Source organism: Ranitomeya variabilis, chromosome 4 (genome assembly GCF_051348905.1).
Source record: "Ranitomeya variabilis isolate aRanVar5 chromosome 4, aRanVar5.hap1, whole genome shotgun sequence".
NCBI classification, from domain to species: domain Eukaryota; kingdom Metazoa; phylum Chordata; class Amphibia; order Anura; family Dendrobatidae; genus Ranitomeya; species Ranitomeya variabilis.
Window position 1 is genome coordinate 560,539,037 of NC_135235.1, and position 24,670 is coordinate 560,563,706.

At 47.4% G+C, this 24,670-nt stretch overlaps 1 protein-coding gene across 1 annotated transcript in view; it reads right to left on the minus strand.

The window, feature by feature from the left end:
- Positions 1 to 1,050: 1,050 nt before the first annotated feature.
- Positions 1,051 to 24,670, minus strand: part of MAP3K3 (mitogen-activated protein kinase kinase kinase 3) — a 38,869-nt gene continuing 15,249 nt past the window's right edge. Inside the window, exons 4-16 of the mRNA XM_077252772.1 lie at positions 20,530 to 20,629; positions 18,805 to 18,918; positions 18,113 to 18,230; positions 17,516 to 17,649; positions 17,307 to 17,380; positions 16,246 to 16,313; positions 16,075 to 16,167; positions 11,838 to 12,029; positions 11,605 to 11,753; positions 10,996 to 11,127; positions 3,162 to 3,291; positions 2,554 to 2,731; positions 1,051 to 2,225 (exon numbers count right to left, since the gene is read on the minus strand). Coding sequence (XP_077108887.1) covers positions 1,997 to 2,225; positions 2,554 to 2,731; positions 3,162 to 3,291; positions 10,996 to 11,127; positions 11,605 to 11,753; positions 11,838 to 12,029; positions 16,075 to 16,167; positions 16,246 to 16,313; positions 17,307 to 17,380; positions 17,516 to 17,649; positions 18,113 to 18,230; positions 18,805 to 18,918; positions 20,530 to 20,629 — 1,711 coding nt within the window. The 3' untranslated portion in view covers positions 1,051 to 1,996. The remainder of the gene's footprint in view (positions 2,226 to 2,553; positions 2,732 to 3,161; positions 3,292 to 10,995; positions 11,128 to 11,604; positions 11,754 to 11,837; positions 12,030 to 16,074; positions 16,168 to 16,245; positions 16,314 to 17,306; positions 17,381 to 17,515; positions 17,650 to 18,112; positions 18,231 to 18,804; positions 18,919 to 20,529; positions 20,630 to 24,670) is intronic.

Here is a 24,670-nt window from a genome sequence, read left to right on the forward strand (position 1 = left end):
TTTTGTGTTTTCACTGGCTGTAAGCCATAATCATCAACATTAACAGAAATAAACACTTGAAATAGATCACTCGGTTTGTAATGACTCTATATAATATAGGACTTTCACTTTTGGATTGAAGAACTGAAATAAATTAACTTTTTCATGATGTTCTAATTTTGTCAGAAGCACTTGTATAACACAGTGTATAATACCCAATTTGCCCTGTGGAGGCGCTGCAAGGAGACAACACTTTCGGTCAGATTCTCTCACACAGTTTCCAGCTCTTATGGTCCAAACATCAGGACATCTTGAGATAAGGTGACCCTTCCAACAAAGGCAGTATAATATGGACAGACAACCCCTTTACTCACTAGAAACTATCCTTTTAGGGCAGCCACATACACACAATGCAGCTGCTAGGAATTTCAATGCAAAACCAGTGATCGCCACTTAAAGAGTATTCCCAAGTATGACCTGATTTTTAAATTCCAGAGGCACAAGACAGCACCTCTTTCTTGGCATAGTAGTGGGTGACAGATGGGGATTTATAGCATAGCTATAGGATATTACCTAAGAGAAGAAAACCCCTTTAATGCTAGGGCAATGTAAAGTGTTAATTTAGGCATTACATTCATGGACAAATACTTAATGTCCAAGGATAACAGAAACTCTTGGTGTAATGCATATATCACACACATAATATACCTTGTCAAACCGGCATGTAGACTAGCACTGTAAACATCACACACCTGTCACTAAGGCACGCTGCGTGTAAATCCCTTACACATGGATCTGCAGGTAAGAAATCTAAGGTTGGTCAGGAAATGAAACGTAGACATCCACCCCATGAACATCATATGGTTTTTAATTAGGTCCACAACACTGTGCAGATTAATTTCTATAACGGTTTGAACTACCTATATCCACCACTAGGGGGAGCTTGTTGAATGCAGTTTGTATTGAACTCTATGCAGCAGTCTGCAGTTAGCTCCTAAGCTCCCCCTAGTGGTGGCTTCAGGCAGTTATAATTTTCTAATATAAAGCACCACTTCAGCTTTTTTTTTTTTTCAGCCATGGAGTGGTGCATCTAATCTATAGTCTTATAATTACCCGCCACCATCTTCACCTTTTATCTGTGCCCAGAACAAGGCTCTCAGAGACATACTTTGAGAGCTTGCGACCGTTACCTCTGACTTCCGGTAAGTCAGAAGTTGCAGTCACAAGATGGCGAAATGAGATGGCGGGGGCGCCAGGAAGAGTTGAAGATGGTGGCTGGTAAGTATATTACTAGGAACAGGGAACTTGCATTAGTAGAATAACTCCAATGCTGAAATAAAAAAAGAAACAAAAAAAACACTGGGGTGGTGCTCTAAAGTGATTTCTGTTTGAAGAGGGTCAGGACAGTCAGAGCTCAGACTCCACTTTTATAATCATGCGGTATTATAAAATTAATCAGCACAGCAGTTAAACACAATGTTGTTTAACGGGGGGAGATCTACTTGCAGCCATGATGTAGGGTCAATGTTATGGTTTTCTCACCATCACTGAAATGCTTGGACTTCATAACACAAAACGAAGAGGCCACAGGGCTGTGGTTACTATGCTCCCTGGCTGAAGAGGCGTTAAGGCACTTGTCTAACACGTGGAAGAACTCCTTCATGCTGGGAGAGGAGGACGGTGCAGGATTTTACTGGAAGTCATCAGGCACCATTCCTTTATACTGTGTCTCTGGTTTTGAGCACGAGGAACTCTTTTCCAGGAATCAAAGTCTTTTCAAAGTAAAAAAATAATCCATTGTTCTGCTGCTCTAACACTGACACCAACCCAAGGCCGTGCTGGATCTAGAACCCGTTCTAGACTCAGCCAGCGATAGGTAGTCGGGGTGGGGGTAAGGTAGGAGGGAAGATTGTCATCGCGTCTCATAAAATGCTCCAGAGCCTTCCCTTCGACAGCTGGCGTCCATCTTTCTGGACAACGTTCATGTTCAAGGGAAGGATGACACCTTGATGAAGACTCAATAGGAGAGTTGGGCAAAGGGATGCCGTAGGAGCTCCTCAGCAGACGGCCTCTGCCGCGCTTCCACCAGTATCCGCTTTACAAAGTCCCGGCAATGCTCCGATGTGCTTGGTGGAAGGTAAGGGTTGGTTGGCTGGGTGGCAATTTTAAAAATGGCAGCCATGGCTTCATACTCTGCCCATGGAGGCTTCTCTGTAAGCATTTCCACCACGGTGCACCCCAGGCTCCTGCGATAAGGACACAAGGGAAAGGATAAAAAAAAGAAAAATTAAAGCACTGAGGCCATATTAAATATACCAAGAACCGGATATTTTTTCCTTGTTTAGTGGGCTGGTGTGCTTGATCAGGTTAGCTGGAATAAATGGTAGCATAGGGGCCATCAGATATACCTGGCTCTTGTGCCTAGCACACATATCTGTAGTCTTATATACAGGGGAGAACGTACAGAAACTACATCTGGCTGTCCTGTTTGCATGGTTTCCTTCCCGTGTACCGACACCCATAGACCTGTAGCAGTATTCTAATATACTGAATCCAAGAGTGTGATCGACTTACCAGACATCAGCTTTCCTCCCGTAACCTTCCCCACTGATCACCTCCGGGCTCATCCAATATGGCGTACCCGTCACAGAACGGATACCTGTTCCTGACATGCAGATCGTCTGAAGCCGCTTGCTAGCCCCAAAGTCACCAAGCTTAACATTCCCTGCAGAGTCCCGGAGGATGTTGGCCCCTGGAACAAAAGAATAAAAAAAAAAAAAAAAAAAAAAAAAAAGCAAAGACAACAGATGAGAGGAGGTATCGTTAGTGTCCAGAATGGTGACATCTTGCAGTGATAAATCATAAGTTGAGGTGCAGGACACAGATTCTTGGGTCCTGATTCTTCTAAAATATTTACCCCAGACTTATATTTACCCCAGAAGACGGGAGTAAAACAAAAAAAAAAAAAAGTCAAAGTTTCACGCCAATTTTGGCTAACAGAGGTGGGGCAGAATGGGGCGTGATAATTCATAAGTAGCTATGATGTACCTTATGGCAGAAATCTTACTCCAGTCTGTGGACTTTATGAATCAGGTGCCAACATCAAGAATGGCATGAACAACACCGCTCTTAATGAATCAGGGTCTTTATTTGTAAGAGTAAATGCAGCATCGGGATCTTACCCTTTATGTCCCTATGTACAATCATGTTGCTGTGCAGGTAAGAAACTCCCTCCAAGATCTGCCGTGTATATCTACGAGTGACGTTTTCCGTTAATGCCCCGTACGCTTTTAGCTGATCCTTCACTGATCCCTTAAAAAAAAAAAAAAAATGAAAGAATGTTTGTCATGATTTTTACATAAAAAATACCAAGAATAGAGTAAAGGCTTCTCCCAGGAACACAACACCAAATCCAGTCCTTATAAGTGGCTCCTGAGGACTCGAGCGGTCAGTGAGTTATATGGATCATGCATTACCACCCTTAATATGGTTTGTGGTGTCCAAAAAATAAATAAAAAAATCAGCACATTTTCGTGGCAATCACTTTTTGTAAGAGGTGGCCTCATCAGACTATTCAGGCAAAAAGGAGTCAAAAATAAGAGTAGCATGGCCATTTTCCTCCAGAAACAACGCAACTCTTTTCCATGGGCTGAGTCAGATATCCACTGAAGTCAATGGGGCTGAGCTACAATACCAGACACAGCTTAAAGGCAACAAAGGTGCCACTTCTGGAAGACGGTAGTCAGGTTTTATTCTTTTTCGCCCATTTAATACAGACTCTATAACCGCAATCATTGCTAATGGGTTAAAAGGGTTTACTTCTAAAAGTCTGACTGGTGGGAGGAAGAAAAAATTATATAAAATTATTATTGAACTGAAATTCTGCTCTTGAATTATTGTCCTTAAAGGGTAGCCATCATCAGGTTTCCCCAGATAGACGTATTGCCAGCACCTGTAAGCCCTGTGTCACAGCAGCATTCTAGAATACTGTATATACGTCCCCAAACCACTCGGTAAGGCGCAAAGCTTTTATTACACAGATGACGCAGTCCGGTGGGTGCCTCGTGTTTTCTTACGATTGCAGTAATCCTTCTCTGCTTCATGTGGATGATGCATCTTCTCTCTGCCCTGCCGAGGGCAAAGCAAAGTACTACAGTGCTCATGGGCTGGGAAAGACTGAGGTGCGCCGATGACTTGTAGGTAAAGTCAGCGCATTCGCACTACAGTACTTTGCTCTCGGCCCTCGGCAGGACACGGCAGAGATAAGTGCACCTGCCCGCCCAGGATTGGGGGAAGGGTCACTGTGTGGAGGACGTAGGAAGCAGCAGCCACACGAAGCAAGGACAACGAGAATCGTACGAAGAGATAAGGCGCCGGATCATGACCAGAGACGCCAATCAGACCGGACCGCTGGGCATACGAGTTTTCAGAGCACATTGGGGACATATGTACAGCATACCAGAATGCTATAACAGATTGCTGAAAGATGCTGGTCCTGCTGTATATGGGGAAATAGGGATTTTTGTGTGTACTCACCGTAAAATCCTTTTCTCCGAGCCACTCATTGGGGGACACAGGACCATGGGTTATGCTGCTGTCTCTAGGAGGCTGACACTAAGCTGAGACAAAAAAAGGTTAGCTCCTCCCCTGCAGTATACACCCTCATACTGGCTTCCAGACACCCAGTTCAGTGCAAAAGCAGTAGGATAATAACAATAAAATATGAAGAAACATTAGAATATAACATGTCAAACAAACAGTCAAAGACCAAAAAATGTAACGAGCCGCAAGGCTACCAGGGTGGGTGCTGTGTCCCCCAATGAGTGGCTCGGAGAAAAGGATTTTACGGTGAGTACACACAAAAATCCCTATTTCTCCTTCGCCTCATTGGGGGACACAGGACCATGGGACGTCCCAAAGCAGTCCCTGGGAGGGAAACAATACAACCAAATAACTCCGTGCACCATCTGACTACAAATGCGCAACAGCCGCTTGCAGAATACGCCTGCCAAGGGCCGCGTCCGCAGAGGATTGGATGTGGACATTGTAATGCTTTGTGAAGGTATGCAGGCTGGACCACGTTGCGGCCTTGCAAACCTGCTCCGCTGTTGCCTGGTGCCGGATGGCCCAGGAAGCACCCATCGACCGAGTGGAGTGAGCTCTAATCCCCGCCGGGATAGGGCTGCCCCTGACCCGATAGGATTCCTGGATAGCAGATCGAATCCATCTGGCTATCGTGGATTTAGACGCAGCCAAACCCTTTCTGTGACCCTCAGGGAGCACGAAAAGGGCATCCGATTTTCTGAAATGAGCCGTTCTGGAGATGTACCTTCTGAGGGCCCGTACGACGTCTAGAGTATGGAGAGCCTTCTCGACCCTATGCTTGGGCTGCGGGCAAAAAGAAGGGAGGATGATGTCCTCGTTAAGATGAAACGACGAGACCACCTTCGGAAGAAAAGCCGGAGAAGGGCGTAAGACCACTTTGTCCTGATGAAAGGCTAGAAACGGTGCCCGGCAGGACAAGGCGGCGAGCTCTGAAACCCTTCTGATGGACGTCACCGCTACCAGGAAGGCAATCTTCCAAGAGAGGACAGAGAGCGAAACGTCTTGAAGGGGTTCGAACGGGGGTTCCTGAAGAACCCCCAGGACCAAGTTGAGATCCCAGGTTTCTATCGGCATCCTATAAGGGGGAACCACATGGGAGACTCCCTGGATGAAGGTCTTGACTTGGAGGTTGGCGGCGATCCTGCGCTGAAACAGCACGGATAACGCTGAGACCTGGCCTTTGAGGGAACTGAGTGCCAAACCGGAGTCAAGACCGGACTGAAGGAAATTCAAGATGCAAGGGATAGAGAAAACGAGCGGAGGAAGCCCTCGGAGCCTGCACCATGAGAAGAAGGTTTTCCAGACGCGGTGGTAAATGGAGGCGGAAGACGCCTTACGAGCACTTAACATGGTGGGAATGACCTGCTGAGAGAAACCGGCACGAGTTAGAATCCAGGTTTCAACAGCCACGCCGTTAAACGTAGGGCCCCTGAGCTCTGATGGTAGATCGGTCCCTGGCGAAGTAGATCTGGGCGGTCTGGTAGCCGCAAGGGCACGTCGGCTACGAGCTGGACGAGTTCCGCGTACCACGCGCGACGAGGCCAGTCTGGAGCGACCAGGATGACCGGAACTCCCTCCGTCTTGATCTTTCGGATCACCTTCGGCAGTAAGGGAAGAGGAGGAAACACGTATGGGAGCTGAAACTGATGCCACGGGAATATCAGCGCGTCCACTCCGATGGCCTGGGGATCCCGAGAACGAGCAACAAAGTTGTGAACCTTGGCGTTCAATCTGGACGCCATCAGATCCACGTCCGGGGTCCCCCAGCGAAGACAGATCTGTCGAAAGACCTCTGGGTGGAGTTCCCACTCCCCCGAGGCAAGGCCCTGGCGGCTCAGGAAGTCCGCCGCCCAGTTCTCGACTCCCGGAATGTGCACCGCGGAGATGATGGAATGGTTGATTTCGGCCCAACGAAGGATGTGAGACTTCCTGCATCGCTGCCCTGCTGCGGGTACCCCCCTGGTGGTTGATGTAAGCCACCGCCGTGACGTTGTCCGATTGGACACGTATAGGGTGACCCGCAAGCAGGGTGTGAAAGTGACTCAGGGCAAGTCTGATAGCCCGAATCTCCAGGATGTTGATGGGGAGACTGGATTCCCGACCTATCCAACGGCCCTGGGCAGAGTGATGAAGAAACACCGCCCCCCAGCCGAGGAGGCTGGCGTCGGTAGTTACCACTAACCAGCGGATCGGGAGGAAGGACTTCCCCTGGAGAACAGATGGACCCAGGGTCCACCATATGAGGGATTGTCTGACCCGCGGAGACAGCGGGCAAGGACGGTCGAGAGATGGGAGACTCCTGTCCCAGTTGTCCAGCAGAGCCTGTTGTAAGGGGCGGAGATGGAGTTGAGCGAAAGGAACCGCTTCGATTGCTGCAACCATCTTTCCCAGGATCTTCATGGCGAACCGAATGGTTCGCGGGCGAAGATGACGGAGCGTTCGGGCTCCCTGCTGAAGCGCTTGAGCCTTGGACCGAGGAAGCAAAACCAGCCCCCTTGAAGTGTCCAGGATCATTCCCAGAAAGGAGATCCGACGGGCAGGAACGGGAGAGGACTTGTCCAAGTTGATCAGCCAGCCCAGGCGCGAGAGAGAATCCAGGGTAATGTGGACGCTTGACTCGCAGGTTTGGAAAGATGGACCCTTTATGAGGAGATCGTCTAAGTAAGGTAACACGACGACTCCTCGCGAGTGAAGGATGGCCATGACAGCCGCCATGACCTTGGTGAATACCCTGGGCGCTGTAGCAAGACCGAAGGGTAAGGCCGTGAACTGGAAGTGGTCGTTCAGAATGGCAAAGCGGAGGAACCTTTGATGAGGCGGGAAAATAGGGATGTGAAGATAGGCATCCTTGATGTCTATCGAGGCCAAGAATTCCCCTCTTTCCAACGAAGAGATGACCGATCTGAGTGATTCCATCCTGAAGTGCCGGACTCTTACACACTTGTTCAGGAGTTTCAGATCCAAAATGGGGCGCACTGTTCCGTCCTTTTTTGGCACTACGAAGAGGTTTGAGTAGAAACCTTTGAACCTCTCGTGTTCCGGGACCGGAACAATGACCCCGCTCTGGCGGAGGGAGTGGATAGCGCAAAGAAGGGCGCGAGACTGAGCTCCCGAGCTGGGGAGACGAGAGGGGAAAAACCGGGTTGGAGGAGGAGAGGAGAACTCTATTTTGTAGCCCGACGATACCAGGTCCCTGACCCATCCGTCTTGAACGACGGAGAGCCAGGCCTGCTGAAAAAGGAGTAGACGTCCGCCTACTCTGGTGGTATCGACTGGCGCCGTTCCCGAGTCATTGAGACGGGAATCTGGGAGGTCTGGAACCTCTGGTTCTGGGCTGCCTAGGTTTTCCGCGCCAGGAAGGGATCGGCCTGAAGGAGGGGCGAACGTCTCTGTCTGTGCGAGCGGATCGGTCCGATCTGGGGCGACCGGTAGGATTGGACCAGGCTGGGCTGGTACGAAAGGACCGAAAGCGAAAATAAGGTTGACGCTGGAAAGCCGCCTTGGGCCTCTGTTGGGGAAGAAACTTGCTCTTTCCTCCCGTGGCGTCGGAAATAAGCTGGTCAAGCCTTTCGCCAAAAAGGCGCCCGCTTTGAAAAGGGAGAGAGATCAGAGATTTTTTAGAGGAGGAGTCTGCGCGCCATTCTCTGAGCCAAAGAGTCCTTCTAATAGCGATGGCGTTAGCGGCCGCCGATGCTGCGCAATTCGCCGCATCAAGAGATGCGTACATCACATAATCACTGGCCATGGCTAACTGCTTAGCCAGGTCCGCCATCTCAGACGGGAGGTCCTGTTCGTGAATAGATTTCGCTAGAGCATCCGCCCAGGAAACCATTGCCTTAGTCACCCAAGCCGCGGCGAATGAGGGGGACAGGGAAGAGCCTGAGGCCTCATACACTGAGCGAGCTAGGGAGTCTAGCTGGCGTTCAGTGGGACTCTTAATTGAAGCGCCGTCCGGGACTGAGAGAAGTGTTTTAGAGGCAAGGCGCGAGACCGGAGGGTCTACTATAGGGGGATCCGTCCAGTCTTTCACGAGATCTGTTGAGAAGGGATACTTCGATACCAGATCCTTCTTACCCGAGAAACGTTTATCTGGACGCTCCCTGTGACGCTTGACTATATCAAGAAAAGCTGGGTGAGAGGCAAAAGTCTTGTGGGAACGCTTGGTTCTGGTAAAAGAAACCGCGTGTTCCGGAGCGGAATTAGGGTCATCATCCACCCTAAGCGCGTGATTGACTGCTACAATGAGGGAGTTAACCGTAGCTCTGAACTCCGGAGCCTCCGGGTCCAATGATACCTCGGACTCATGTTCAGAGTCTTGAACGCTGCGAGCCCCCAAAGAGGGTGAGCGAGAGGTGGAGCTGCCAGAAACTGAGTGGCGAGGTGAACGCCCAGGAGAGGTAGTACGGATCCGTTTTCTGGACGACCGTGCCTCTATAAGTGGAGAGCGGCCCCTGCTGGTAGACGAATCCCCTGCTACGTAGGGATCCCTTAGGACCTGTAACGGATTGCCCCGTTCCCCGGGAGGATTTTGAATGGATTTGATGGCGTTGGCTAAAAAATCCACGGACTGCGAAAGTGAAACAACCCACGGGGGGGGGCTAGGTACACCGGAGTCGGTGGCGGTGGAGGGCTCCTGGGCACCTGGGACATCGCAGGCAGAGCAGAGGGGAGAGCTTTGAGGGCGGGGAAGTGGAGCCTGGCAGGTGGTACACGCAGAAAAAAAGGTCGAATGCACCTTTGTGGATTTCTTAGTCTTAGACTGGGACATGGTGTAAACTAATGCCAGGGGCTAGCCTGATTCCCTGGGAGGGGAAGCGAGAGCGAGACTGCAGGAGAGCGCTGACGGTCTCCTTACCCTGGTCCTGTGTCCCAACGAGGAAGAGGGAGGCGGCAGGAGAACTAGGCGACAGCCGGCGTGCACAGAGCTGCACGTGGGGGACGCTGCAGCTGGAAGACCTGGTGCTGCGGCGTGCATATGAGATCCAAGATGGCCGCCGAGACCTGGGGGAAGATCTCGCACACAGCGAGAAGCGCCAGGACCGGTGGGCGGAGCCACGTGATGACGCGAAAAGGGGGCGTAGCCGCACGATGACGCGAAAAGGGGACGGAGCCTAGCAAAAAGGGGCGGAGCCTAGCGAGAAGCGCCACTAGAGGTGGGCGGAGCCGCGCGATGACGCGAAAAAAGGGGCGGAGCCTATCGGGAAGCACCAGGTTCCCGGTCGTCTAGGCCGAAGCCGGGGACTAAATTTGTACCATCGGCCTGGCGCGCTGCCGCTGAAGGCCGCGGTATCAAGAGGCCCAAGAATAAGGAGTGCCACTAGAACATGGGGAGCCCTCCGGACCGCCGGACCAGTGACCACCCCCCCTACCCCCGAGACACTTACCCTGATGGAGCAGCGCACCGGGACTGAGGTAATTGGGGTGGAAGACAGGGACGGTGCAGGGGATGGGAAGCCTCCATCCACCAGCCCCAGAAACAGGGGGTGGAGAGGAACCGTCCACCCCTGAATCAGCCGCATGCAGTGGTGATGCAGGGAATATCGCACGGACGCCACGGGTACTAGTGCCTCTGTACAGCCGAGGGAGAAACCTGGTGGACAGGGCAGTCCGGCATAAAAAGGCCTGGCTGCAGAAGAGGGTACTGGAGGAAAACACCAGTGCTCGTCTGGACTAAGTGGGGAGAACGGTGCCCTTCTAGGGAAAAAACCGTCGCCCCAAAAAAGATCAGCTCAGGCAGTGGCTCCCACGTCGCAGGAGAGGATACGGTGAGGTGAAACTCCCGTGCTCGCCTGTTGTTGGTTCGGGGGAGATCGGACCATGAAAGAATCCGTCGCCCCCTTCGTCCGGAATAGATTAAAAAGAAAAAATCCATGAGAATAAAAATCAGTGTGCCTCCTACGGACACTAAGCTTGAACTGGGTGTCTGGAAGCCAGTATGAGGGTGTATACTGCAGGGGAGGAGCTAACCTTTTTTTGTCTCAGCTTAGTGTCAGCCTCCTAGAGACAGCAGCATAACCCATGGTCCTGTGTCCCCCAATGAGGCGAAAGAGAAAACACAGTGACATGTTCCCTTTGAGGGGATTTTCAACTTTAGACAACCATTTACTGGATCCCAAATGAGAAGATGATTATATGGAGCCCCTGTATATTGGGTTTCCTAAACATTAATGTACTAATATGGCAGTAAATGCTCCATTCTCCTATAGCGCCGCTACATGTAGCATTACAGGGTGCTCAATAAAATACGAGGACGGTCCATTTAAAGGGTTTACAGACTGGTTTCCTAAACAGACAGCAATATGTTGTAGTCTTGAATACTAATGGCCGTCTAGACTACTTTAGGTTTTTCGGATGCATTATTAACTGTTAACTGCTTATTTCAGCCCAAGAGTGTATATATGTGCCACTCACCCCTGGCATATACTCCATGAAAATCGTCAACGTCTTCTCGCCTTTGTCCCGTAAACACCCATAGTACTGTACTATTCTTTCATGATGCAGATTCTTCAGCAGCTGGATCTCACACTCCAGTGCACTGACTTCCTGCAGAACAAGCAGAAGACACGTTCGATATCCGCGGTAAAGTCACTACAGATTGATAGTACACGGCAGTATAGGACGGAAGCACTGACAGATGTTGGGCGTCTTAGGCCATGGTCACACAGCACAGTTTGCTGCAATGTTTCTTGAGGTCATGGTCTGAAAATGAATTAAGGTATATACAATGTGGATTTTCCATCTGGATTTGTACATGGAAAACTCTGAAGAAAAACTATAAAATAATTTTTTATTAACATTCTACGGATTACAAAAATAAAGTATACAAGCAAAGGAAACAAGAGTAATAAATGGCTGAACAGGAAGTTAATTTATACTGGACTGTTTCACAATGGATCTCACCCGCTGCAATGTAAAATCTGCATCAAACACTGTGACAAATCTGAATGTAGCACAGATGCCGATATTAGTGCAGATGCGCCACATTATCAAGGCCGACATGACAAAGACGGGTATAATGACCTTGCTGGTTTCTGGACTTTCTGGATCAAACTGAACCTGCTTAGCTGCCAACTCCCGTCCTATGTCCACATCATAGCACAGATAGACCCGACCGAAGGCGCCCTGCCCAAGGAGCTTTCCCCGGCGCCAATTTATAGGAGCACTTGGTGCTGAAAAAGAAGATATAACAATACAACTAGAGAAACTGTGCACTGGACACTAACCAGGGCTCGGACTACGGGTGAATATCTTACATTTAGTGGGCACATTCCTCTCCGGCACACCCAGCGTGTTCTCGCTGTCTGCACTGCGCAGTCGGTTGCGGGCTTCCAGGTACTGTACAGACAGGCCCAGGTTCTCGCCATTGGTGCTTAAAGAACGACTAGATGGCACGAGGGTGAAGAGATTGCCCTGAGGGCGCCGAATCCGTGGGTAGGTTCTTCGTCCTAACAGCAAACAAGGCATTGAGTAAAGTGGACAGACAAACTGTTCATTTTGTATATTTTGTTTGCAGCTACCAAAGTCAGGAGGACATGTTAAAACTCAAGTCAATTTATGGGGGAGCACTCCATACACTGAACCCTTAGTATCCGAATACTGGCTAGCGACGTGGCTCAGCAACTGGTTCTCAATATCACATCTTCTGGTCTTGGCCTGGGGAGGTCGGATTTTGGGAATTAGTGAGAGTTTTAAAACAAAGAGCTACTTTTTTGTGGAAGCGGAGCTGGATGCTGCAGTCTATTTCCTAAATGTTTCTCCTAGAAGGATGGGGAAGAACTCATCTAAGTTATTATTGCATCTGTTAACCGCAGCTTGGTGTTTCATCGCTCTCCAACAGAAACAGACCACTGCTCCCTCTTATCAAAACTTATTAACTAGAATAGGCGATATTCCTAGAATGGCATTACAGAATGCGAATGTGGACAGATTTCATGCTATCTTGGCTAACTGGGATTGTTCCTAGACTCAACATTAGCTAGGACCTTTTTGGACTACTGTACTCCTTCCCTCCCCCTTCCTTAATGTGTGTGTGTCCTTTCTTCTTTTCATCAATTGTTAAATAATAAATTTGAATTTAATAAGTGGACGGGATTTGGATTATTAAGGCATCAGCTGTAACTAATATATAACGTTTTGTTTATTGGAACCTGAGTCTTTTAGGCTATGTGCACAAGTTCAGGATTTTTCCGTTTTTTTTTTTTTCTGTTTTTCCGTCCTTTTCCGCAGAAAAAACGCTAAAAAAAGCTTACATTAAGCATCCCATCATTCTAATGTATTCCGCAATTTTTGTGCACATGCTGCGTTATTTTTCTGCAAAAAAATGCATAACAGTAAAAAACGCATGTTCATTAATTTTGAGGATTTTTCGCATTTTTGCCGCTATATTATTGCATTGGGAAGCTCCGGAAAAAAACGCGAAGAATCTGCAAAAAAAAAAAAAAAATGGGCAAAAACACGATAAAACTGCGAGCGGATGTCCTGCAGAAAACGTCCGGTTTTGTTCAGGAAAATTCTGCTGACATTCCTGAATGTGTGCACATAGCCTTATTGTTTTAGTTTGTAGTATGCTTTGATGCCACTAAAGGGAAATATGTTCCATCAGTTAAACTTTAACCCCTTTACTCCCCCAAAGATGGTTTGCACGTTAATGACCAGGCCAATTTTTACAATTCTGACCACTGTCAATTTATGCGGTAATAACTCTGGAACGCTTCAACGAATCCCACTGATTTGGAGATTGAGAAAATTCACACATTCTGAGAAAAAAAAAAAAAAAAACGGGGAAATTTGAAAGTTGCTACATTTTCACAAAACTTTGAATTCTTATGCCCTTAAAGGGCCACTGTCACCCCCTCCAGCCGTTATAAACTAAAAGAGCCACCTTGTGCAGCAGTAATGCTGCAGTCTAACAAGGTGGCTCTTTTAGTTTTTGATTTATTTATTACCTCAATAAAGCGTTTTAAAAATTGGCCACACATACCAGATATTGTACCTGGAGGCGGTCCGAAGCGTCCTGTATGAATCCCCCAACTGCCGTCACTCTTCTCTTCAGGGCCGATGGTCGCCGCCCCCTGAGCGTTGTTGCTTCTTAAATCCGGCGCCTGCGCTGTGCGTGCCTGCCTGGGGCCTGCGCAGTGTTCATTGTCAGTCACATCTCAGATGCCGGGTGCCTGACTGCGCCTGTGCGGGCAGTGCGGCCACCCTGTTCCTGAATCCCCGCCCCGCACTGTGTTATTCATTATGCACAGTGCGGGGCTGGCATTCCTGGGCATGCGCACTGCGCTGTTCAGGCGCTCCCCCATCTCGGACGCTCTCCCATCTCTGACGCTCCCCCGCCTTCCCAGGAACCCCAGCCCCGCACTGTGCATAATGAATAACAGTGCGGGGCGGGGGATTCAGCAACAGTGTGGCCGCACTGACAAAGAACACTGCGCAGGCCCCAGGCAGGCACGCACAGCGCAGGCGCCGGATTTAAGAAGCAACAACGCGAAGGGGGCGGGTACCATCGCCCCTGAAGAGAAGAGTGACGGCAGTTGGGGGATTCATACAGGACGCTTCGGACCGCCTCCTGGTATAATATCTGGTATGTGTGGCCAATTTTTAAAACGCTTTATTGAGGTAATAAATGAACCAAAAACTAAAAGAGCCACCTTGTTAGACTGCAGCATTACTGCTGCACAAGGTGGCTCTTTTAGTTTATAACGGCTGGGGGGGGGGTGACAGTGGCCCTTTAACCCCTTTCTGACATTGGGAGTAAATTTATGCCGATGTCGGACTCCTCCCTTTGATGTGGGCTCCGGCGTTGAGCCCACATCTTTCCCGGGACATGTCAACTGTTTTGAACAACCAACATGTGCCCGGGACAGCCATGGATGGAATCGCAATCCACCCGCAGCTATTAAACAGTTAAATGCCGCTGACAGCAGCATTTAACATGTGCTTACGGCAATAGAGCCGGAAATCCACCCACCAGTGACCACCGTCACGTGATCGCGAGTCACCGGTGGGTTGGCTTGACAACCAGAGGTCTCCTGGAGACCTCTAAGGGTATATGTGTTCATTGCACACATCCAGCATCATCGCACCCCACACATAGGGCCCTGTGTTATACCTTGCGGCGGCGCAGCGTCGCCGCAAGGTACACGGACATGCTGCGATCTTAAAAGACGCGCATGTCCGGAATCGCAGGGCCGCCGGGTGCGTGTTACCACACATAGTGGAGACGGGATTTGATAAAATCCCCTCCACTATGCTGTAACATCTGGACGCTGCGTGTTTGACGCTGCGGCTCTGCGCAGCGTCAAACACGCAGCGTTTCCTGAACGTGGACACACACCCTAAGGCTGTCAGTGCCAGATTGCTATGAGCGCCGCCTGGTGGTCGGAGCTCATTGCAAGTCAGCAATTCTACTACATACAGGTGATCTGATCATTGCCTGTATGTAGCAGAGCCGATCGGGTTATGGCAGCTTCTAGTCTCCAATGGAGACTATTGAAGCATGCCAAAAGTAAAAAAAAAAAAAAGAAATAAAAAAATTTAAATATTATAAAAAAAATTATAAAAGTTCAAATCGCCCCCTTTCACCCCAAAATAATAATAATAATAATAATAATAATAATAAAAAAAAAAAAATCAAACATGCACATATTTGGTATCTCTGCGTTCAGAATCACCTGATCTATCAATATAAAAAAAGGATTAACCTTATCACTTTTTTTTGGTTGCTGCAACATTATATTAAAATGCAATAAAGGGCGATCAAAGGATCGTATCTGCACCAAAATGGTATCATTAAAAACGTCAGCTCAGCGAGCAAAAATAAACCCTCACCAACACGAGATCACGAAAAATGGATCATATTGACACCACGTGTGCCTCACAGAATTTTATACCAAGCATAAAAGAACAAGAATTTATGATCAAGCAACTTTGCTAGGTATGGTGACCCGGATGTCATCATGATGACATCGGGTCACCATGGAAACGATCGGGACCCCACGATGATGTCGCCAGGTCTCCCAACCAAGGGCAGAGGGGCCGTCTTTCCTCTGACTGCTCCCGAAATGCTGCGATCGAGTTTGATTGCAGCATTTAAGGTGTTAAAGTGCCAGGAGTGCTGCGGGCATGCTCCTGGCACTGAGTGCTGGGTGTCAGCTGTCAGAATCAGCTGGCACCCAGCGGCAATTGCACGTGGTCTGCGCACGAAAAATCACCTGGACGTATCCATACGTCCAAGGTCATCAAGTACCAGGCAACCTGGACATGTGGATACATCTAAGGATGGAAAGGGGTTAAATGTACCCTATCCTCATTGATTCTCTTCTTTGTCTATTTTGCTTGTTAAAATCTGAATATTTTGTGCTTATTTCGATTATTAAAAAAGTAAAAAAAAAAACAAAAAAAAAAAACACTTAATAAAAATTTCAGTTATATTAAAAAAGAAAAAAAAAAAAAAACTCAAGTCAGGACCTTTCAGCTTCAAGAACTCACCATCAGTATATTCCTTATGGTGAATGGATACGTGATACCTACGAGGATACGTCCCACCCTTCCCAGCTTTATCATAGAATTGATTCTCCCGATCTGCCATGGAAAGAAGGAGAGAAAACCTTAGCATTCTCCAACAGGAGTGCTGGCGGGAGGAGATATCTCTATAAGTACCTGAGAAATCCTGCCTGTTGTCTGGATTACTCTGAGCTCTTGACATTCGAGACTTCCTGAACGAAGAGCTGGAAAGTAACACAAGGTGGAGAGTTAAAAAGCCGCAGAGGCACATCTAGTGATGAGCGAAGGTGCTCGGAGAACGTCATATCCAAACATGCGCGGGTGCTATCCGAGTATCTTGGGCGTGCTCGTATATTATGTTCGAGTCCCATGATCTGCGGCTGTTAGACAGGCACAACACATACAGGGATTGCCTGTTCGTTAAGGAATCCCCACATGTATTCAGGCTGTCTAACAGCCGCAGATCATGGGACAAACATAATATACGAGTACACCCAATATACTTGAATAACATCCGAAAATGCTCAGATAAGACATTATCCAAGAACGTTCGCTCATAACTATGCATGACCAATGATTCAGCCCATAAACCTCTGCAGAATACTCAATCGTGAAGCCCTGTAACATGAATTACCAAAATCACAGGCATCAGGAGATCATATGGCTGACACCTTTATCTACATAGAGCAAGAAGGGGATGTCCAAAGTCTCCTGCTTTGAATATTTGCGATACAAAGGGTCCGGAAGATTAAATCCAACCTCAGACTTCCTTATTACCACCGACTCCACCCTCAGCCATGGGTTTGTCAGCCCCCCATATGCATGTCACTGAAGGAAGATGCCACCTGCGTTATAGCGGCCCCCCGATGATAATTGCACTCCGTCAGGAGAATATCTCAGTCCCTGTAATGTGACTGTAATGCTCGTCCACTTTCAGTGAAGTGGATGGCAGAGACCCCTTAAACAATTTTCAGGACCCCCCCATCGTCTGACATATCTCAGTGACAGGTCAGAGGATACTTGAAAAGTGACGCATCCCTTTAAATTAGCCAAAACAGAATCTCAAACCTATCAAACCATTTAACCAGTGCGTTCTTCCAGGTGGTGAAGTGTAACCCTAGTTCAGATCTTCAACTATACTTTATCCCCTTCTCTAAACAGCTGCACATCCCCGTATAAATGTATACTGTCCTCTGTATTATGTATATCATATATACCTGTCCTCCGACTGGTCCAGAGACTGGCAGCTTCCGGATATTGAATTCTCTGTACTGCTCAGTGGGTCTAACATCTAGATCAGAAAAATTAAGTTTAATGGCTTTGGAAATATTAGGCATTTACTGAATCCAATCTTGGCAAATTCCCATAATCATTCATACGACCTGTACAATGGAGGAAAGCTGGACATGTCCTGGCCCCCACTTACACACTGATCGCTGGTCTCGGGGATGAATTCGCCCTCGCTGTTGATGCTGGTGTAGGAGCCCTGTCGGGCAATCCTCTGCTGCCTCTCGGGGACGTAGCCAGGAGGTGGGGAGCTGCGGCCAGCATTTTGAGAGCCTGCGAGCAGGAGATGTACTTTTTTTTTTTTTGTAGAAATGTATCAGAGTTATTAAAAATGAAATTTCGTATTGACTCACATGGTGTAACTAAAACTGAATGCATTTGAGAACAATATAAATTCTCCGATTTCCTGTAAATGGGATGTGAACTACTTTTATATTCGTTTACTATGCTTACTGTAGATCGGCTACCATTTTCTTCTATAGGAGCTGATCTGTAGCTAACAGACAGCGTGGTTCCATTTTGTACGCTGTTTACACCCGGTCACTGCCGGAAGTGGTAACAGCTTATTTTTGGGGGTACCTGGTGTCAAACCCCCATTGATCTTAAAGTGATTACTTATCCTCAAGGAAGGTCATCAATATCGTAGGACTGGACAACCACTTTCAGGAATCAGGAATATCATATAGGGAACTTGCTAGGACAGACGTGATCAGATAAACCCCTGGCGATTACTCACTGACTGACAGATGTCGGCTCCGGGTCTCTGCAGTATGATACGCTGTAGTGACATCCCCCAAAGACTGGGAGGCCTTAATCCGCACTTGTTTCTGGACCCCTGAGTGGGGTGAGGATGTCTATGGGGGAAAGAAAAAAAAAAAAGATAGTTTGAATTCGGTTCTTTAAGAAGTACTATACAGGATATACAGATTCATTATTAGTGGTGGATCTGTAACTAGGACATAGCAAAAGACTTTATATACTTCTCCAGTCACAGTTAGGACCATAAAGAGACTATTGCCAGGATGGAGGAGGACGCTTGTATCTATTCACCTGGCCCTCTCCGAATGAAGTCTTCATGTATGTGGAATCAATCGCCACCGAGATCTATAGGGATTTGCAACAGTAATGGGCTCCTCGTCCCAGAAGCAAACGTGCAACAATATACATATAAAGCAGGGACCACTAAGTCATTTCTATAGGGTAAGGGTCTCCAGCTGCTTGGGTATACTGGAAGTTGACGTTTTGGAACTTGAGGAGCATCAAATGCTAGAGATCAATGCTGCAGGGGCAGACACCCCCCTATTGCAGAGGCAGACACCCCCCTATTGCAGGGGCAGACACCCCCCTATTGCAGGGGCAGACACCATGCAAACCAGAAACCTGTACTGGCAATGACAAAACAACACAATACACATAAGAGGGTCATACATGGTTCCTGTCATGGGAGAGGAGCAGAATCCGGAGACTTTTCATACTGGAACTTCGATCTAGGAGATCCACGGCCTTGTCAAGATCATCCTGACTTCGGAGGGGAATAGACAGCTGCATAGAAGAGAAGGAGATGTCAGACAGGAGCAGATATACTAATAGTATCACATGGCCACATGCACACAATACCCAAAGCCACTAAGAAAGGAAATGGTTTATTCTTCTATCTAGTGATCAAAGCCTGGTGAATACAAAGAGTGGGAAAAGCAGTCAAATGATCTTAGGACATAAGACAGCTGACAGCAATCCCCCAACTTCCCACCTGTCTAAGAGCAGCAGGACTTTGTTCTTATAATGGAGAGGAGAACAAGCTGCTGTCAGACACGTCTGCTGAATATCTCTGCAGAGGGAGAGCAGGGTAGGGAATGAGGACTCATGGATGATCCCGCTTTCCCTTAGCATCTGCTGTTGTGGAATGAGGGGGAGTCAGGACCCCCACACACTTTACATGGGTGGCTGGTGCTGACAAGGTTCATCTAACGCATGCGTGTACCTATAGTGCTGAGAACGTTTATCTGGTCACCCACCTTACAACCGCTGCCGCCATCTGACCTGAAATCACAGGGGTGGGAACGATGACATTACATAAAGTTCTTCCACTAGTGGCAGCAAATACTGATGACGAATGTACCCAGATCTCTGTGCTGGCACCATGGATAACACCAGCGCAGGCCAAAAGATTGCTTACTTATGGGCAGTTGCTCAAACAGCTCTCTTATTACATCTCCACAGTCTGTGCTGGATTATGGGACACGAGACAGCTCCCTTATTACATCTCCACAGTCTGTGCTGCATTATGGGACACCAGACAGCTCCCTTATTACATCTCCACAGTCTGTGCTGCATTATGGGACACCAGACAGCTCCCTTATTACATCTCCACAGTCTGTGCTGCATTATGGGACACCAGACAGCTCCCTTATTACATCTCCACAGTCTGTGCTGCATTATGGGACACCAGACAGCTCCCTTATTACATCTCCACAGTCTGTGCCGGATTATGGGACACCAGACAGCTCCCTTATAACATCTCCACAGTCTGTGCTGCATTATGGGACACCAGACAGCTCCCTTATTACATCTCCACAGTCTGTGCTGCATTATGGGACACCAGACAGCTCCCTTATTACATCTCCACAGTCTGTGCTGCATTATGGGACACCAGACAGCTCCCTTATTACATCTCCACAGTCTGTGCTGGATTATGGGACACCAGACAGCTCCCTTATTACATCTCCACAGTCTGTGCTGCATTATGGGACACCAGACAGCTCCCTTATTACATCTCCACAGTCTGTGCTGGATTATGGGACACCAGACAGCTCCCTTATTACATCTCCACAGTCTGTGCTGCATTATGGGACACCAGACAGCTCCCTTATTACATCTCCACAGTCTGTGCTGCATTATGGGACACCAGACAGCTCCCTTATTACATCTCCACAGTCTGTGCTGCATTATGGGACACCAGACAGCTCCCTTATTACATCTCCAGTCTGTGCTGCATTATGGGACACCAGACAGCTCCCTTATTACATCTCCACAGTCTGTGCTGGATTATGGGACACCAGACAGCTCCCTTATTACATCTCCACAGTCTGTGCTGCATTATGGGACACCAGATTCATGGAAAATAACATGACTTGTATTTCAGGACGCTCTTACCTCATTGTTCATGTAATGTAGGTCCATCTGCTGCCCAAAGACTAATTTCACTTTCTGCTCTACATCCTCAAACTTTACAGGGCGAGGAAACTGCAGGATCCTGCAAGATAGGAACATGTCAGGAAAAGCATTGATATGCAAGTAGCACCAAATCAGAATGAATAATCAGAAATTGTATATCTTTATTATCAGGCGTTTTCTCTTCTGATTCATATGTTTACATATTGTTATAATCAGATCTTCCTTTTACCGATACAGAGCAAAAATCTGATGAAGAGAACAAATATAAGGGTATGTGCACACGTTGCCGATTTCATTGTGGACTTTTCTGCAGGTAAAATGCCCTGCGTTTTACCTGCGGGTTTTCTGTGGATTTCGTGCAGATTTCGCCTGCGTTATTACACCTGCGGATTCCTATTGAGGATCAGGTGTAAAACGCTGCGGAATCCGCACAAAGAAGTGACATGCTGCGGAAAATAAACTGCTGCATTTCCGCGCGGTATTTTCCACAGCATGTGCGCTGCAGATTTGGTTTTCCATAGGTTTACATGGTACTGTACACCGCATGGAAAACTGCTGCGGATACGCAGCCAAATCCGCAACGTGTGCACATAGCCTAAAACTCTGGCAGTAGTCTCCACCACTAGTAGGGGGGCTAAGGAGCTTTCTAAATATCTATTTCCCAGCAAAACACATGGCAGGAGAGGTGGGGCACTGGTACCCTTTGGATTTTCCTTTGACTATTTGGTGATATCATTCTACATATTTACTCCAAGAGATGTTTTTTTTTTTTTCATCTCTATTCCTACTCTATTGGAAGGCTTGCACTACCTGCATTTACTGAAATGGACTTTTTCCTGAAGTTCCTGGGCCTCATACACACTGCTGAACTTCATTCATACATTTCCTCCATATCAGTATTGGTATTAGATGATAAACAAGGTATATAAAGGGCAGCTCTATTTTAGTATAATTTGGGGTTCAGAACTCTTGTTATCTACACCTCAAAAACATAGAATCTGACCTTTTCTTACTTTCAACTCTGCAAAAACTCTTACGGTTTCTCTTATTCATTCTCGTCTGGACTATTGTAACTCTCTACTAATCGGCCTCCCTCTTATCAAACTTTCCCCTCTCCAATCTGTCATGAATGCAGCAGCCAGGACCATATTCCTCACCAACCGTTACACCGATGCCTCTACCCTGTGCCAGTCATTGCACTGGTTACCCATCAGCTATAGAGTTCAATATAAACTTATCACTCTCACCCACAAAGGGCTCCACAGTTCAGCACCACCCTACATCTTTTCCCTCATCTCAGCCTACCACCCTACCCGTGCCCTCCTTTCTGCTAATGACAAAACATTAACATCCTCAATAATAAGAACCTCTCACTCCCGTCTCCAAGACTTCTCACATGCTGCGCCAATTCTTTGGAATGCACTACCCAAGATAATTTGATTAATCCCCAAAAGCAATGGTTACCATCCACCTTTTGGGTCTCCCTTTTTTCCTCATAGATTGTAAGCTTGCGAGCAGGGCCCTCACTACATCCGTTTTACGAGATTATTGTTATTCTGTAATGTCTTTTATTGTCTGTACAAGTCTCCTCTAAAATGTAAAGTGCTGCGGAATATGTTGGCGCTATAGAAATAAAATAAATAATAATAATTATTATTATTATTATTAACGCCCCCTTGCGTCAGATGTTTGCTCTACATGATGTGGTCTTTTGGATGGGGATTGCTACGCTGATTAATAGAATCTATGCTGTGAATGTTGATCTTTCCCCCTTTGTAGGCATCTTTGAATATGTTGAAGATCTCCATGCATCTGAACTACACAAAACAGCAATGGCGCATATGTTATATGGGGCTCGAAAGCTTATTGCACAACATTGGATACGGAGGACTTCCACCTACAAAAAGAGAATTTGTGCACAAGGTCAACTGGCTTATTTCAATGGAGAGAGGAATTCATTGTAAGACATACAACTGGCAAATATGAGGCTCTATGGGCTCAATGAGTGGGGACTTGCCTCCTTCCATTAAGTAAGAGATTGTATACTGTTTTATTAAGGTCCCCTTTTTAAATATTGAAAAAGAATGCCCCTCTCTGGGGCAATAATGCAAACACAACATGCCTGACTAAGTGGTCTCCCATGCCCTTAGTGTAGTCATTTTCATGTATAGGAGATTGTTTTCTCAGAAGTGGTGAAATCTGATTTGGGGGGGAAGGCGGGGGGCTTGGCTGTTGGAGTTGATTTGTTCTATTATTTTCTAAGACTATTACAATTCAATACAAATATTTGACCAAAAAAAAAAAACAAAAAAAAACAAACCACATTGATTTTCTCATTCTTTAATGCAGGGGTCCCCAACCTGTAGCTCGAGAGCCACATGTGGCTCGTGGTCCCATGAATTGTGGCTCGCGACTGTCTGCCAGCTTGGTACATTAGCTCCATGTCTAGCAAACTGGTATGAAGAACACATCTCAAAATGGTGAATTTTGTGAGTAGCCCAGCACAGAAGTGCAGATCTGGATGCACATTTACCGGTCTGAGGCTATGTGCACACGCTGCGGATTTTACGCTGCGGATCCGCAGCAGTTTTCCCAAAGTTTACAGTACCATGTAAACCTATGGGAAAAAAAAACCGCTGTGCACATACTGCGGAAAATTCCGCGTGGAAACGCAGCGGATTATTTTCCGCTGCATGTCACTTCTTTCTGCGGATTCCGCAGCGGTTTTCAACATGCACCAATAGGAAAGTGCAGTTGAAAACCTGCAGAGGAATCCGCAGAAGAAACCGCGATAAAATCCGCAGTGAAAACCGCAGTGGTTTTGCACTGCGGATTTTCCAAATCCGCTGCGGAAAAATCCGCAGCAGAATCCGCAACGTGTGCACATGGCCTGAGGGGTTTTAGGTATGATACGCAAGAAGATGGTGCTACCTGTTAGAGGAGGTGCTCAAAGCTGGATGTGACAGTGTGTTGGAAGTTATTGATGGGAGAATACTGAATGGGGGTATTGTGGGAACCCCTGGATCTCAGTTTACTGCTCTGGAGTGATTTCTGTGCTAAAGCTTTGGTTATCATTATACCTGTAATGGGGGCTTTGGTTGACACCACTTTGAAGGGGTTGGGAGCTGGATGTGGCTCGCGACCCTCTCTCAGTGCTGAATGTGGCTCTCAAGGTCAGAAAGGTTGGGGACCACTGCTTTAATGCAATAATATTTTTATCATATGTTTATCTGATTTTAAAGTAAAGTTGTTTTGTATTCAACACATTTCTTCTATTTGTGTCCTAAATCATTGGTGCCTTGGGCGGTTACATATCGGTGTAAGGTGTAGATGTTGGTTTTATTTTATGGAAGGAGATATGGGGGGGCTGTGCCATAAAACAGAACTCAGACCCATATAAAGCTCATGAGGATTTGCAGCAGGGGTTCTCTATGGTATATGTGTGATTTTTGGGCTGACGTGAGCATCTAATCCTAAGTTAATGGTGGCGTAGCAACAAATGTGTGTAGTACAACAATCTGCCTGCAGGTGTCACTACAGCTCAAGAATTAGTATTACTGCTGATGCTCTGTTTTCATCCCTTGCCTGTATTGTAATAATTAGCATTTATCAGGAGCAAATTGCTCCACCTATCACAAAATATAGAAAAAAAATAACATTTTCAGGTGACATTGGAATATTCTCTCTCTAATTGTCTCATACATTCCCTACCGTCACCCAGACCCAATGCACAGACACCTAAAGCCATAATCACCCCTAGTTTATCATGCATCCACATGGCAGCTGCAGTGTCCTTGTCCCCTGCAGCAGGCACGGTTTTGGGATTGCCTGCGGAGTCTCATTAGCATACAATGCCAGTGGCAATGGGCAGGAAATTCCAGGGGACACAGATAACACGGTATAGAATTACACTATGGCAGCTCCAATGCAATCTATACAGCCCGAGTCCATCCAATCGGTACCACTGCACACACGGGACAATGCGGTGCCCCAATCCAATGCAAACACTACACAACCTAAAATGGCTGACACCAGGGAGCAACAGCTCACCTTCCCCTACACAGCAAAGGAAGATAAGATGATAATTAGGGTTTGTGACTCTTTAGCAGATGATTTAGCC